General features: G+C 39.9%; 1 protein-coding gene and 1 pseudogene across 6 annotated transcripts in view; one reads left to right on the top strand and one right to left on the bottom strand.

Moving 5' to 3' along the window:
- The window catches only part of CSTPP1 (centriolar satellite-associated tubulin polyglutamylase complex regulator 1), a 233,356-nt gene that overhangs the window by 102,348 nt on the left and 113,361 nt on the right, over nt 1–17,647 (top strand). For all 6 annotated transcript variants that reach the window (XM_054523905.2, XM_054523903.2, XM_054523906.1 and 3 more), the window contains 1 exon segment: nt 16,885–17,015. In XM_054523905.2, the coding sequence (XP_054379880.1) occupies nt 16,885–17,015 (131 nt within the window).
- Nucleotides 637–15,715, bottom strand: LOC112135523 (ATPase Get3-like; annotated as a pseudogene).

Below are 17,647 nucleotides of genomic sequence, written 5' to 3'. Positions count from 1 at the left end.
CAACATGAGGGTTACGGGTGCCGACCTCTCCTCTTCACTTAGTCTAAAATCCACATATAATTTTGGACTCATCAAAAACTTAACGACTGATAGTCTGCTATTGACCTTACCAATAGCATTAAAACAGTGGATTAACACATACCTTGTATATGTATTTTATACTGTATTCCTACAACAAAGTAAGCCAAAGAAAAGAAAATGTTATTAAGAAAATCAAAAGGAAGAGAAAATATATTTACTGTTCATTAAGTTAAAGTGGATCATGATAAAGACCTCCATCTTTGTCTTCTTGATGTTAAGTGGCTGAGGAAGAGAAAGAAGAGGAGGAGTTGGTCTTGCTCTCTTAAGGGTGGCAGGGAAGAAGAGGTGGAGATGGTAGAAGGGGAGGCAGGCACACTCAGTGTAGCTTTATGAAAACACATGGTGATTTCTGATTTTTTTGCCTTTTCATGTCTTTAAAAATGTTTCTGTATGGTACCAATTTTTCTTCCATTTGCTTTAGTTTCAGTGCCTATATCACTGAAGAGTTCATGTCATAAAAGAAGTCAAAAGCAGTCTTGAATAGTTGGAACTCTTCTGCCAGATGGTCTAATGTCAGTTTGTTTTCTGGCCCTGCTTCTGCGTCTTCTTCCTCTTCTATTCCTTCTTCTTTTCTGGCACTGGTTCAGAAGCACTGACCTTCATCAAGTTGTCTTCTGTTAATTCCTCTGGTGTGATGTCTGTTAGCTCTTGAATTTCTCCAAGATCCATATCTTGGGACCCTTCCCCCACCTTCTTTGCCATATCCACAATCTCTTTCATGATCTCCTTGATTGGCTCTGTCGTAAATCCTGTGAAGTCATGCACAACATCTGGATGCAGTTTTCTCCAGCAGGAATCTATTGTTTGGGGCTCAATGGCTTTTTCCATAACAACAGTGGCATCTTCAATGTTGTAATCCTCCCAGACTTTCTTGATGTTCTATCAGGATTCTCTTCCATAGCGTTGACAGTCCTTTCCAATAGAATACTATGTGTAATGGGCCTTAAAGGTCCATATAACCCCCTGACTTAGGGGCTGAATTAGAAACATTGTGTTTGGGGGCAAGTATTATAGACCATTTTGATACCTTTGGTATTGAACTCATGGGTTCTGGGTGGCCAGGGACATTGTTCAATTCAAAAGAACTTTAAAAGGCAGTCCATGTTGGTGTGCTGCACCCATTAATTCGTCATTTACGTTAGGTATATCTCCTAACATGGCACATGTATACATATGTAACAAACCTGCACATTGTGCACATGTACCCTAGAACTTAAAGTATAATAAAAATATATATATATAAAAATTAAAAAATAAAAATAAAAGGCAGTCCATTACCAGCAAGGTACATCCTGACTTCAGGAAGAATATTGATGAAACCCAGTCCAGAAAAAATGGTTCTCATTATCCGGGGCTTCTTGTACAACCAAAACTGGCAACTGGTATTTATCTTTTCCCTTCAAAGCTCAGGGGTTACCAGCTTTATAGATAAGGGCAGTCCTAATCATAAACCTGACTGTGTTTGCACTAAATAGCAGAGTTAGCCCATCCCTTCCTGCCTTAAATCCTGGTGCTTGCATCTCTTCCTTACTAATAAGTGTCCTTTGTGGCATTTTCCCCCCTATCATCTGCATTAAAAAACTGCTCAGGAAGATATCCTTTTTCCTCAATTATTTTAAAAAGCTTCTTTTTTTTTTTTTAGAGCAGGGTCTCACTGTGTTGCCCAGGCTGGAGTCCAGTGGCATGATTATAATTTACAACACCTCGAATTCCTGTGCTCGAGTGAGTTTCATGCCTCAGCCTCTTGAGTAGCTGGGACTACAGGCTTGTGCCACCATAGTCGGCTAATTTTTATTTTTGGTAGAGATGGGGTTTTTCCATGTTGCCCAAGCTGGTTTCAAACTCCTGGGCTCGAGCGATCCTCCCACCTCAGCCTTCCAACGTGCTGGGATTACAGGCATGAGCCACTGTACCTGGCCACCTCAATAATTTTCTTAATGGCATCTGGAAACTTGTTTGCAGCCTCTTGTTTGGCAGATGCTACTTCCCCTGATATCCTGATATTTTTTAAGCCAAAACTTTTTCTAAAATTATCAAACCATCCTTTACTGGCATTAAATTCTCCAGCTGTAGACCCTTCACCTTTCTTCTGCTTTAAGTTGTCATATAATGACTTCACTTTTTCTTAGATCATATTAGGGTCATATGCCTTTCTTATAGAAATCCTGCACTCATATAAAAGCTGCGTTTTCAAGACAAGTTAAAAAAAAGTATTTTACCAAAAGGGCAATGTTTTTATGCCTGCTGATGTAGCTGCAGCAACTGCTTCATGAATTTCCTTTCCTTTGCTTATAATTGTCCTTACATTAGATTGATTTATCTTGAAATGGAGGCCAAACCACAGCTGCAGATCTCAATCTATGATGTATGTCAAGCAATTCAACTTTATCTTGTAACGTCATGAATTTTCTCTGTTTCTCGGGAGCACTTCCGGCATCACTAGTGACAGTTTGTATGGGTCCGATGGTGTTATTTGAGGTTTATGGTTTTGTACTGAACACGATGAAAAATACATGAGAACCATGAGAGATCACTTTTTACTGTGATACACAATTTACTGGAGAAATGAACTGCCCATGCAGAGATGATTAGCATCACATGGTGTTTTAAGCTGATACTTGCAACACTTGTGCTCACTGCAATAGCAACAGGAGTTGGCTATGAATGAAATTATTATAGTAGTACAGTATGAGCTACAGTTAATTTTATACAGTTATGATTTAATACTGTATGTTTGCTTACATTTCTCTCCACTATGAATGGCACCATGTATGGTCTGTGTGTGTGTCAGTTTTGCTAAATGTTAACTTTTTATAACAGATTTGTGTATATTTTAATGTAGTAAATGATAAAATGGACTAGTGTCTACATATTTTATGCATTCATGACATACTTTTTAAAACTTTTCCAATATGTGTAGGATGCACAATTGGTCTGTGAGTTTTTTTTAAATTGCTGAAATCCCTCCAAAATTTCTAATATATTTATTGAAAAAAAAAATCCACGTATAAGTAGACCCACACAGTTCAAATCCGTGCTGTTCAAAGGTCGACTGTATATACATGTATCTGCTTATCTGAGAAAAAAATATGCACACAGGAAGAATAAACCAGAGATAAATGAGATTCATTATCTGTAAGATGTTAGTGAAATGGAGTGAAAAGATAAAAGTGGGATATAAAGGTCACTTATCTAAGAATTTTTTTTGTCCATATCTTACTTTTGGAACTATGTTAATATTTCATTTACATGAGTAAGTATATATATATATATATTCAACAAGATTGGGGGAGACTCTAAAATTGAAAACAAACAAATAAGTGAAGCAAATTGTATTTCAAATGAATAATATACCATACTGCAGGGGGTTGGAGAAACTAATCTAAGGAACATAATATTTGGACTATATACACTCAGGCTAAAACAACTCTAAACAAGTATTAAACTCTAATTAGTAGGCTTCCTTTTCACAGAGAAATGGGTTAGCTAGCTCAGTACATTTTAGGATTTAGGATTAAGCAAATAAGTAAATATGTTATAGATAATAGGAATCTTTTTCTCACTTTAGAAAAAGGACATTTCAGATATGGAAAGGGAATATGATAGAATGTAACCTGTAGTGTTGAACTGGAATTGAATCAGTGTGCGCTCATAGATTTGTTTTGTTTTGTTTTGTTTGAGACGCAGTCTCTTCTCTGTCACCCAGGCTGGAGTGCAGTGGCACAACCTTGGCTCACTGCAACCTCCACCTCCCGGGTTCAATCAATTCTCCTCCCTCAGCCTCCCGAGTAGCTGGGATTACAGGCGAGTGCCACCACGCCCAGCTAAGTTTTGTATTTTTCGTAGAGGGGGGGAGTTTTGCCATGTTGGCCAGGCTGGTCTCAAACTCCTGACCTCTGGTGATCTGCCCACCTCGGCCTCCCAAAGTGCTGGGATTACAGGCGTGAGCCACCATGCCCAGCCTATTCTTTACTAAAAACGACTGGGCTTCTTGGATAAATGGCTGGCTCCAGGGTGAAGTAGGGAAAGAACAAGATGATCCTGGAACATCTTATTCTATCAAAAAGGAAGGAAGTGATCAGAGAATTATGTAGATGTGTCAAAAGGACATAGAAGGCAGCTTGAAGGGCTTCCATGGCAAAATAAGGGATCATTTGAACATAAAAATATATAATGATAGTAAAGGATTATAACCTATCAAATAAAGAATCCATGAGTCCACAATGATATAAATAAATAAGAAGGGAAAACTCTTCCTTACTGTAGATGGTCAACTTAGAAACGTAGATGAAACGACGTAGTTGGAAAAAGATCACCATTTGGCAAAACCTTCATATTCATTGTTGGTTCTGGCAACAATTATTAATAGATGCTAAAATTTGTGAATGAAAGTTTGAAGAGTAACTATATATTTCCAGACTCAAAATATCTTCCCACAGGATACTTATCCATTACAAAGGCTAACTTTATAGTGGCAAAACCTGGCAAATGCTGCTCTAACCAAAGAATCAAAGTTAACATCCCCAGTAATTAGACTAACCAGCAAGTGCCCCAAGATGTGATGCACTGAGAAGAACTCAGCATCACCTTTGTGATAATCCTGCCAAAGGGGCATAACCTGAATTGAATTATGAGGGGGCATCAGACACACCCAAATTCAAGTACATTCTATAAAGTAACCTGTACAACAGGTTTTCAAATAACTTTGTTTCATTTAACATCATTTTCATTATAACTATTTTGTGGTTTAAGATCATTTTATGAAGAGCAAGAGGCAGGGAGAGATGGCGGGGAGGGCAACTAGAGCACTTCTACCCCTACCAGGAGAATAGACTCCCTCCCTGCTTCCTGTTGTGCTGGACCCCTATTGACTTCAGTAGGGATGGCACCATGTTTGCGAGGCTGAAAAAGAGACACGGAGCCAGCAAATGAAACACAAGGTTTTTTGAGGGAATTTACATACAGGGCAGTCCAGGGGCAGCATGCTGAACAGGAGAACTGCTACCACTTATAAAAAAGCATGCAGTTTATACAGCATTTTCACTTAGTCCCCCTACCCCGGCAATCTCCACCTGGCAACCTTCATCCAACCCAAAACAAAGGGCCTCGAACCCCTGAATGGCCTGTGATCCATGGGATGGATCAGATGGTTCCAATGTTCCTTATAGATAAAGAATGAATCTCTGGGTTGGCCATTCCCAAATTCCTTCACTCAGAACTCTGAACACACATTCATCTTAGACCACAGGGTCATTCTCAGGGTATGCTTCAATTATTTATGACAGGTGCATCTACCATACACCTGCTCCCCAAGTGGCTCCCTTGTACTATGGCGGCGGTGGTGGGGAGGGATTTGTGTAACCTCTGCCCTGGAGGGTGGGGAAGGTGAAGGTTGGGTGTAAAATGGCAGCAGCTGGGGCTGGCAGTGGTGCTGCTGGGTGCTACAGGGCTTGTAGGGTTCCATAAAGGGGGCTGAGAAGGTGTTGACTTTGTCTGCCCCCTGCACCTCATGGGGAAACAGTGGCAGTTTCACAGTGCAAAAGTCTTTATAAGGGTTCTCCATCTGGTTCAGATACTTGGCCTGGATCTTGTGTCAGGCCTCACATATCTTTCAGGATTTTCAGGGCTGGGGAAGAGAAGCTGGGTGATGATGATGTTGTATGTGTCAATCTTGTACTTGGCCAGCTCCTGGATCAGTCACTCTGTCTCATACAGGGATAGAACTCAGGGATACATTCGCAGATGATACAGGTAATCTGCTCAGGGCCCTTGAACTGTTTGCTGACAAAGTAGATGATGGACAGTGTCTACTTCAGCATGGAGGACAGCAGGTCTGTGTTCATGTCCCCCAGACCTAGCACGTTGCATGTCTGTAAGATAAAGGGGCTGATCTGGTTCTTGATCTGCTGAGTGTCATGTCAACCACCACCACTGAGAAGTTCATGCCCTTCACCAGCCTCATGACCTCAGCATATCTCATGGCCTCATTGATGCCGGGAAAGGCACTCATGGCTTCCTGCATCAGCTTCTTGCTCATGCTCAGCATGTTTTCCTCCTCAAAGAACTCACTGGGCAGCTATGCTGCACCCTGCCTGGGGTCAATCTCCATAGTGAAGAGGTTGTCAGAGCCTTTGACCTTGGTAGGCACCTTTGAGAACTTCTGGTCAAAACCATCTGAGATGTTGTGGGCTAGGTCTGTGGAGATGATCAGAATACTCTCATGCCCTTTTGATAGCTGGATGGCCAGGCTGCAACTGCAAGTGGTCTTTCCCATGCCACCTTTGTGCCAGCAAGGGATCCACTTAACTTAAGGCTGCATTTCTCAATGATGTTGCTAAACCTAGGCTCCAGTGGCTCTTGGAGGCTGACTTTGGGAGACCGAGGTGGAAGGATCACTTGAAGCCAGGAGTTCGAGATCAGCCTGGAAGTGAGACCCCATCTCTACAAAAAAAAATTTTTTTAATTAGACAGGCATGATTGTGTGCGCTTGTAGTCCCAGCTACTCAGGAGGCTGAGGTGAGAGGATCACTTGAGCTCAGGAGTTCAAGGCTACAGTGAGCTATGATTGCATCACTGCATTCCAGCCTGGGCAACAGAGCAAGTCCCTGTCCAAAAAAAAAAAAGAGAGAGAGAAAGAGAGGAAGGAAGGAAGGATGGATGGATGGAAGGAAGATTTCATTATTTTTAGGGAATATTTTTAGGAATTCCTTATTTCCTAATTTATCTTGCTCAGCACTTTAAACTGACTTCTGTTTTTTTTTTTTTTTTTTTTTTTTGGAAATACTGTGGGAGTAAACGAACATCATGTCTGTAACTTACTCTTAAATAGTTCCAAAAAATGATAATATGTATATACATATGTACTTATATGTCTGTGTGTGAGAGAGAGAGAGAGAGAGCAAGAGAGAGAGAGAGAAAAGAGAGTGAGTGAGAGTAAATGTAGCAAAATATTCACATTTGAGTAATCCAGGTAAAGGATATTCAGGAATTCTTTGTGCTATTATAACTTTTTGGTAAATTTGAAATTACAATATGTCAAAATTTTTAAAAATTAAAATCTTCAAGGAAAAACTTCAACAACTTAATAAAAAAAAATTGCTCAGTGAAATTTGAATACTCGTTTTGGCAAAATCTGTTTATGGCAGACATATGGTGTACTTCTGTATGGCCTTTAAGATATTTTTAGGAACTTTTTTGTTTTACTTTAGAGGAAAGATTAATGTCTATTAAAGAACTTTGTAGTGTAGTCAAATACAATGAAAAATTAGTGCAAACATGCATTTTTAAGCTTGGTAGGTCAAATGTTTGTTTTGGATTTCTGGTCATGATGGCATGCAGTGTTCATGACTTGGGCCTCTTATTCATTCCATACACATGGTAATGATACATAAAATTTTCTAAGATATTTAAGGACATAGCCATGTATAAAATTAATATAAATTCATCTGACTAAGAACTCACTAAACCACAATGCAGTAAGTGGGACTGTAAACACGTGCCTCCTGTGCTCTGGATTCAGAAGGCATAGGTAACTGAAAGCTCATTTCTTGAATGGTGGAGACTCAAAATGTTATACACACAGTGCAGGAGACTGGAGCTAGCCCCTTCTGCCTCCACCACTTTAAGAAAGACTCAAAAAAAGTTATGACTGCTACCTGAGAAATGGCTTACATAAAACCTGGAGGTTTAGCCAGGTGCTGTGGTGCACACCTGTAGCCCCAGCTGTTTGGAAAGCTGAGGCAGGAGAATCGCTTGAGCCGGGAGTTTGAGACCAGCCTGGGCAACATAGTGAGACCCCGTCTATTAAAAAAACAAAAACCTTGAGGTGTGGGAGGAAGCAGACAGCCTTACAGCCAGGTCTTAGTGGTCCAACCTCCTTAGGGGTACAGTGACAATCTCTATGATATCCCTAATATCAGGATTGGAGCCATAAGTCATCCAATACAAGACCTGGTTCTGGACTAGGGTCTGTCCACAAGAGAGAGTAGAAACCTCCCACTTCACATGAACTTATACGCTGAAATTCTAAAATACATGAGGAACACTAATGTTGAGAAAGACAGTCAATAAACCCAATAAACATAAATTTACTCCAGAGAAAATAAAAATAGTTGAACATTTAAAACTGATTGAGGCCAGGTTGAGGTGGCTCATGCCTGTAATCCTGGCATTTTCAGAGGCCAAAGTGGGTGGGTCGCTTGAGCCCAGGAGTTTGAGACCAGCCTGGGCAACATGGCAAAACCCTGTCTCTACAATCCTATCTCTAGATATAAAAAGGCATGGTGGCATGCGCCTGTATATTCAGCTACTTGGGAGGCACTTACTATCTTTAAATTATTCATTCTCTATTCTGTCTGGTCATCCTGAATAATGCAAGTTCTGCAATGTATCTACTATGTAGGTTTATTTTTATTTATTTATTTATTTTTGAGATGGAGTCTCGCTGTGTCACCCAGGCTAGAGTGTAGTGGCGTGATCTTGGCTCACTGCAACCTCCGCCTCCCAGGTTCAAGCAATTCTCCTGCCTCAGCCTCCCAAGTAGCTGGGATTACAGGCATGCACCATCACGCCTGGCTAATTTTTTTGTATTTTTAGTAGAGACAGGGTTTCACCATATTGGCCAGGCTGGTCGCAAATTCCTGACTTTGTGATCCACCCGCTTCGACCTCCCAAAATGCTGGGATTACAGGTGTGAGCCACCGCTCCTGGACAGTTTATTTTTATTTATCTTACTGAGCACTTTGACTTCTGTTTTTTGTTGTTGTTGTTGTTAGTTCTGGAAAATTCTCAGCCAATATATATACATATGTATTTCTTGAGATAGGATCTCACATTATTGCCCAGGCTGGAGCGCAGTCACGTGAATCTTGTAGAATTGTAGAATCTGCATTACTTAGGCTGACCAGACAGAATAGAGAATGAATAATTTAAAAGATAATAAGTATGACATAAAGAGATAAAAAACTATGAAGACAGGTAAGAGACATTAAAAAGCTACAATGTATATCTAATAGGAAACAGAGGAAAATGATATAGGGAATGGCAAAGAAGCAATATTTTAAAAAGAATTGGGGGGTGTAGTGACTTACATCTATAATTCTAGCACTTTGGGAGGCTGAGGCAGGAGGACTGCTTGAGGACCAGCCTGAGCAACATAGCGAGCCCCCATCTCTACAAAAAAATTAAGTTTAGCCAGGCATGGTTGTGTGCACCTGTAGTCCCAGCTACTCAGGAAGCTGAGGTGGGAGGATCACTTGAACCCAGGAGTTCAAGCTTCCAGTGAGCTATGGTCATGCTACTGCACTCCAGCCTAGGCAACAAAGTGAGATCCTGTCTCAAAAAATATATATGTGGGCTGAGAATTTTCCTGAACTGACAAAAAACAGAAGTGAGTTTAAAGTACTGAGCAAGATAAATAAAAATAAACCTACATGGTAGATATGTTGTAGAATCTGCATTAATGATAAAGAAAATCGTTTATATGAATTATAAGAATGATTAACTCCAAAGGAATGGCAGGAGTTTGAGAGCAGTTTGCTTGATATCAGTGATAGGTGTGAGGTGACAATGGGGTGGTATCTTTAAAGTGCTGAGAGAAGATAAGTAACAACCAGAATTCTCCACTGAATTAAATTTCATTCCAGAAGGTAAAATAAAGATATTTTCAGGCAGATGAAAACTGAGAGCATTTACCACTCACAGGCTTTTGCTGAAAGAACTACAGGTTTATGTATATTAATAAATTTCACAATTCAAAAAAAGCTTTGAAAACCTGAAGTTGTCCTTTGCTAAGTTTTCAGCAAACTCATTTGTGGGGCAAACTTGACCTGAACTAGTTCATGGTCTAATTTTGGTCTTTGTTTATCCCACTTAGTGTGAATACTTATATGTTTCACTGTGGAGACTTTAATATGTTTGAATCCATGGGGTGCTATCCCAACCCTGCTGAAGGTGTTATATCACATCTGGTTTGTGCAACCTTTATAAAATCTCAAAATTTGTCACTTCCAAACCAGAAAGGTCGCAGGATTTCAGATAAGTGATTATGGATCTTATTAAAGGATTATGGATCTTATTTCTTTAGCAAGAAATAATTGAACTGAGAGTGAAGGAGCAGAATGTGGGAAACAGTAGTGAGCATGAAAATTGATTTGATAAATGTAGGTAAACTTAATTAATTATTTATTTTTTTTAAGTAGTAATTTTTTTCTTTTTTCTCTTTTTTTTCTTTTTGAGATGGAGTCTCACTCTGACACCCAGGCTGGAGTGCAGTGGTGCCATCTAGGCTCACTGCAACCTCCATCCCCCGGGTTTAAGCAATTCTCCTGCCTCAGCCTCCCGAGTAGCTGGAATTACAGGCACCTACCACCACACCTGGGTAATTTTTGTATTTTTAGTAGAGACGGGGTTTCACCATGTTGGCCAGGCTGGTCTTGTACTCCTGACTTCGTGATGCACCCGCCTCAGCCTCCCAAAGTGCTGGGATTACAGGCATGAGCCACCATTCCCAGCCTAAAGTGGTAACTTTTACATTTAAAAAGGTATATTGTCCTGTAGGTATTGGGGTGAATTTTTTAAAAAAGGAAAAGGTAGATATCAAAAGAAATAAATGACATCCAAATTGGAAAGCAAAAGGTAAAACTATATTCACAGGTTACATGGTCCTATGCATAAAAAGCATACCAAAGAATCCACCAAAAGAAAAAAAAGAAAAAAAAAAAACTTCTAGAGCTTATAAATGAATTCAGCAAAGTTGCAGGGGACAAGAGCAACACATAAAAATCAGTTGTTTCTATATACCATCAATGAACAATCTAAAAAGGAAATTAAGAAAAGCAATTCTGTTTAAAAGAGTATCCAAAAGATTTAGTCTATTAGGAATAAGTCTAACTGAGGAGGTGAAAGACTTGCACACTGAAAACTATAAAACATTGCTGAATAAAATTAAAGAAGAGCTAAATAAATAGAAAGACACCCTGAGTACATGGATAGGATGATGTAACACTGTTAACATGTCAGTTCTACCCAAAGCAATCTACTGATTCAACACAATTTTCTTTTCTTTTCTTTTCTCTTCTTTTTTTTTTTTTTTTTTTTGAGACGGAGTCTCACTCTGTCACCTGGGTTGGAGTGCAGTGGCGTGATCTCGGCTCACTGCAACCTCCACCTCCCAGGTTCAAGTAATTCACCTGCTCAGAATCCTGAGTAGCTGGGATTACAGGCATCCACCACCATGCCCGGCTAATTTTTGTATTTTTAGTAGAGATGGGGTTTCACCATGTTGGTCAGGCTGGTTGATTGAACACAATTTCTTTTCTTTTTCTTTTTTTTTTTGAGATGGAGTCTCACTCTGTCTCCCAGGCTGGAGTGCAGTGGCTCAATCTCAGCTCACTACAACCTCCACCTCCCGGGTTCAAGCGGTTCTGCTGCCTCAGCCTCCAGAATAGCTGGGATTACAGGTGCCCGCCACCACACCTGGCTAATTTTTGTATTTTTAGTAGATACAGGGTTTCACCATGTTGGCCAGGCTGGTCGTGAACTTCTGAACTCAGGTGATCTGCCCGCCTCGACCTCCCAAAGTGCTAGGATTACAGATGTGAGCCACCGCGCCTGGCGATTCAACACAATTTCTATAAAAATAAATAGGCTTTTTCACTGAGAGAAAAAGCTAATCCTCAAAATCATATGGAATAGCCGGGACAATCTTGAAAAAAGAATATAAAATTGGAAAGTTCAAACTTCCCAACTATAAAAATAGCTATGAAGCCACAGTAATTCAAGTATTACGGCACTGGCATAAGGACAAACATATAGACCACTGGAATAGATTAGGAAGCCCAGAAATAAATCTTTACATATATGGTCATTTGATTTCCTGCAAAGGTGCAATTCAATAGGGAAAGGACAGTCTTTTCAACAGATGGTGCTGGGAAAACTGGATATCCACGTGTGAAAGGATGAAATTGGACTATAACACTCTTAGAAGAAAACAGAGGACAGTTTTCATGACATTAAATTTAGCAATTATTTCACGGATATAACACCAAAAACATAAGGAACAAAAAATATAAATAAATTGGACTTCATCAAAATTAAGAACTTTTGTGCATCAAAGGGTACTATCATGAAAGTGAAAGGACAACCTACACAATAGAAGAAAATATTTGCAAATCATATATCCAATAAGGAATTAATATCCAGAATATGTAAAGAACTCCTGCAACTCAACAACAACAAAACAACCCAATTTAAAAATGGGCAAAGGACTTGAAGAGACATTTCTCCAAAGAAGATATCCAAATGGCCAACACATGAAAAGATGCTCAACATCATTAGTCATTGGTGAAATGCAATCAAAAAACAACAATAAGATGCCACTTCACACCTTCTAGGTTGGCTATTTTTTAAAAAGGAAAATGGCATGTGTTGGTGAGGATGTGGACAAATTGGAGCCCTTGTGCATTGCTAGTGAGAATGTAAAATAGTACAGCTACTCTGGAAAACAGTTTGGTTGTTCCTCAAAAGGTTAAACCTATAACTACCATATGACCCAGCAATTGCACTTGTAGGTATACATCTAAAAGAATTAAAGAAGGAACTGAAACAGATACTTGTATACAAATCATAGCAGCGTTATTCACAATAGCCAAAAGGTGGAAGTAACCCAAGGGTCCATCAACAGATGAATGGATAAACAATAGATGGTATATACATACAAAGGAATATTATTCTGCTTTAAAAAGAAAATAAATTTATGGCCCTGCAGTGGCTCACACCTGTAATCCCAACACTTTGGGAAGCTACGGTTGAAGGATCATTTGAGGCCAGGAGTTCAAGGCTCGAGACCAGCCTGGGCAACATAGGGAGACCCTGTCTCTATTATTTAAAAAATATGAAGGAAGGAAAGAAGGAAGGAGGGAAAGAAAGAAAGAAATTTTGATACATGCTACATGTACGGCCCTTGAAAACATTATTCTTAGTGAAATAGACCAGAATGACAGATATTACATGATTCCACTTATATGAGGTACTTAGAATAGGCAAATATATAGAGATAGAAAGTAGAATAGAGGTTATGAGGGTCTGGGGGGTGGGCAGTCGGGTGGTGTTGTTTAATTGATATAGAGTTTTTGTTGGGGATGATGAAAAAGTTTTGGGTATTGATAGTGTTCATGGTTGCACAGCATTGTGAATATATTTAATGACGCTGAATTGTACAGTTGCAAATGGTTAAATGATAAATATTATGTATAGTTTACCACATTAAAAAAGTTTTCCAATTTAAAAAGAGATAGATTCTAGTCACATTCTAAAAAATAATATCAGAAGATGAGAAGACTGCACATAAGTTATAGAAAGTGTGCTTTGGGCTTTGTCTTGTTTTATTTTTATTTTTATTTTGTTTATTTATTTTGAGACAGGGTCTTGCTCTGTCACCCAGGCTGAAGTGCAGTGGTGCGATCACAGCTCACTGCAGCCTTGACCTCCTAGGCTCCAGCAGTCCTCCCACCTCAGCCTCCCAAGTAGCTGGGACCAAAGGCATGTGCCACCATGCCCAGCTAATTTTTGTAATGTTTCATAAAATCAAGGTTTCACTATGTTGCCCAGGCTGGTCTCAAACTGCTGAGCTCAAGCAGCCCACCCACCTCAGCCTTCCAAAGTACTGGGATTATAGGCATGAGCCACCATGCCTGGCCCATTGTCTTGTTTTGGAGAGTTATAAAGATAATGAGTATTTTCAGACATTTTCAAAAATATGTAGATAGGCCAGGTGCGGTGGCTCATGCCAGTAATCCCAACACTTTGGGAGGCTGAGATGGGTGGATCACTTGAACTCAGGAGTGTGAGACCAGTCAGGGCAACATGGTGAGACTCCCATCTCTACTAAAAATCCAAAAAAATAGCTGAGCGTGATGATGCATGCCTTTGGGCCCAGCTAATTGGGAGGCTGAGGTGGGAGGATCAGTGCTTGAGCCTGGAGGGCAGAGGTTGCAGTGAGCCAAGATGGGGCCACTGCACTCCAGACTGGGTGACAGTGGGAGACAATGTCTGGGGAAAAAACAATGTAGATAAATATTATATTAATTTTTTAAGATGGGGTCTCACCATATTGCCCAGGCTGGACTCAAACTGCTGGGCTTAAGCGATCCTCCATCCTCGGCCTCTGAGTAGAACTACAGGCATGCACCACCATGCCTGGCTGATTATGTTAAATTTTGATACTGAAAGATTATAGATTTTGTCTATAGCTTCCAAACTAACAGGGAGGGTAGAAAAGAATTAAAACAAAACAAAACTTTACTAACACAATAGAAGGTGGGAAAAGAAGGTGGGGAAGGGAAAGAAGAATGGATAATGGGAAAGACAAAATAAGATATCAGGTCAGAAATTAATCAGATACACTGAAAAGCTGCTCATTAACATATAGTGACTGTAAGGTTGGGCAGAGAAGCAAAATCTAGCCATATGCTATTTACAAGAGATACACATAAACAAAATGACCTAGAAGGGTTATTAAAGGCACAGAAACAGATACACCAGGAAAATACCAATCAAAATAAAGCTGGTATTGCAATATTATAATAAAAATATCAGACTCAAAGCCTGGAATTTAGAAAAATTAATAAGATATAGACTTTCAATATTTCCTGTGTGGCTAGCTTCAAAGATACATTCTACCTGGCATCACTTAGCTGTCTTTCTTATCTTTCTAAATCAATTTGCACAAATATTTATGAGTAACTATGAGTTAGATAATGAGTTAGGTAATATAGTAGAGGCAAAGATGAGTACAACCTAAGTGCTTACTCCATAGAACTGACAGTCTAATAGGAGAAAGTCCAGTAACTTTAAAACAAAGTAGCAAATTGTGAGCACTGTTAGAGAGTTTTAAGTGAGATATGATGGAAATCGGGCATGGGAGATAAAATCAGGAAAAGACTTTACACAAAATTGGCATTTGAGATGGTCTTTAAAAGCTATACCAAAGCTATAATTTCACTAGACCATGACCTAGACATCAGCTTTTTCCCCCTTAGAATATGAAGCGCGCTTTGGGACTACTTCTTTGCTGGATAGTTTCATAAATTTAGGCTACAGTATTATCATTTCAGACTTCATTTGCTGGAAATGTAGCCTACTGCATTTACCTATAACAGCTCATTTGCTGTATTTTTTATTTTCCTTTGCTTAAGACAATAGCACTGCATGGTTAGGTTAACACTTTCATTGCTTTTGAAAGCCCCTCTTCTAATCTTTTGCCAGGTGATGTCCTCATACTTCCTCAGGGTGTCTTAGAAGTAGATTTCTATGCTAGCTCTCCATGAAAGGAGAAGAGTATATAATTTACTTTGTCATACAGTGCTGTTACTATTAACAGGAAGGAACTAACTTTATCCTAAATGAAAACACACTCTATGTTAAAGACAAGTTAGATAGTTTCCCATGAAGTTGGTCTAGGAGAAGGGAAATGGAATAGATGCCTCCTGAAATTTTTTCCTGTTCCATTCAGAGTCAGATTTTTCCCCCCCTTTATATGGTCAACAAATGAAAACTGGCATTTGGAATTACCATCGTTCCCCCCATTGCTTGCCATGTTCAAATTTAATGTCTGCTTCTCCACAAAGATTAACATGTTTTCCACTCCTGATTTACTTGTCAGGGAATTTAGAAGTTTTCTGGAACCTAAAGTTTGCTCTGGTAGGGATGATTACTGGATAATTGCCTATTCTTCAGTGGAATTTCCATTTTTAGATTACACCAGGCTCTACAGCCTTTATTTCTTTGGCAGGAAAACCCAAAGGCAATGGAGTATATTTTTTTCCCTTCCCTGGCCCAGCTTAAACAATGACTCACTTGGGCCCTGGGGCTTTGCTTCATACTCTCATTTAGGGGCCACTTTATACCCTTGTTTCTATTTTCCTTTCTTGTTCTGTTTGGACCCTTTATATCCTTTGGCACATGAGATTTGTCTCTGGGGTTATTGTCAGAGAGATATATAAAACCACCCCAAACTGGAACAGACACTCCAGTTATGTCCCCATAGACATGTCATCCTTATGGCAGCTGGTATAGGCCAGGGAGAGTACAGAAAGAATATCTTTTTTCTTTTTTTTTTTTTTTTTTGAGACTGAGTCTCACTCTGTTGATCAGGCTGGAGTGCAGTGGCATGATCTCGGCTCACTGCAACCTCCACCTCCCAGGTTCAAGTGATTCTCCTGCCTCAGCCTCCCAAGTAGCTGGAATGACAGGCGCACGCCACCATGTCCAGCTAATTTTTGTATTTTTAGTAGAGACAGGGTTTCACCATGTTGGCCAGGCTGGTCTCCAACTCCTGACCTCAAGTGATCCACCTGCCTTGGCCTCCCAAAGTGCTGGGATTACAGGTGTGACCCACTGTGCCCAGCCCAGAAATAATATCTTTAAGGAAACCTAATTCCAAATGCAGTAGAGGGAAAAGTATTCCCCAAAAAGAAAGATATGAGTGCCAGTATCATCCAGTTAGAGGCTAAAAGGCTTTCCTCCATATGCGATGCTCTAATGACTGATTCAGATGTCCTCTGTATGTACCTGTGGAAGGTGGGAAGCACTCAGAGGAACTGGCCTCCAAGAGTTTTCGGAGAGATATGGTTATGTGAAGAGACTTCCCCATAGAAGGACTAGGTCTAATCTAGAGTTCAGAGTTGTGTTGGGGAGAAAAATTCCCCCTTTTTGGCAGTGGTTCTCTCTGGTCTCAATTTTTCATTCTGATTCCAGCCTTCTGGATTCCATCTAACAATGATTTCTTGATTTTTCTCTTTGCAGTTTTAACAGTGTATGCCAGGGAACACACATTCTCTTTCGAGAATTCAGCTTCGTCCAAGCCACCCCCCACAATAGGGTATCATTTTTACGGGCCTTCTGGAGATGCTTCCGAACTGTGGGCAAAAATGGCGGTAAGTCTTCCCAAATTAGTTTTCCTTCCTTCCTTCCTTCCTTCCTTCCTTCCTTCCTTCCTTCCTTCCTCTCTCTCTTTCTCTCTCTCTCTCTCTTCCTCTCTCTCTCTTTCAAACTTTTTCTTTTGTTCCTATAAATATTGTTTGAATGCATGCTATTCAAGGCATTTAGAATACCTCACTTTTGAGGAGTTGTCTGGTTTATGTCAAAGATATTACTATTACCACTACCATCACTAATGGTACCTATTAAGAGCCAAGTGTAGCTCTTTACATGTAGTAACTCATTTATCTTTACAAGGGCTCTCTGTGGTAGATACCATAATCCCCATTTTGTAACTAATGAAACTGAGGATCAGAGAGGTTAAGTAACTTGGCAAGGTTACATAGTAAATTCTGGGCCCAGATTTACACCCAGGCAGCCTGACTTCACAGCCCTCGCTCTTGGCAGCTATTAAAATGCCATGCAGTAAATACAAGGAATAATGTGAATATGAAGAAAGAAACTCCTGAATGGGGGTGGGATGGGGATACTGTTGTTAGAGAAGGGAGAGAAAAGTGGAGCAGAGAAGGTCCTCCTTAGAACTGACTGTTTGATCTAAGCTGGGAAGGAAGAGTAGGAATCATTCACA

The sequence above is a fragment of the Pongo abelii genome, chromosome 9 (genome assembly GCF_028885655.2).
Source record: "Pongo abelii isolate AG06213 chromosome 9, NHGRI_mPonAbe1-v2.0_pri, whole genome shotgun sequence".
Taxonomy (NCBI): domain Eukaryota; kingdom Metazoa; phylum Chordata; class Mammalia; order Primates; family Hominidae; genus Pongo; species Pongo abelii.
Note: the sequence above shows the minus strand (reverse complement) of the source record. Positions and strands in the feature narration are given on the sequence as shown.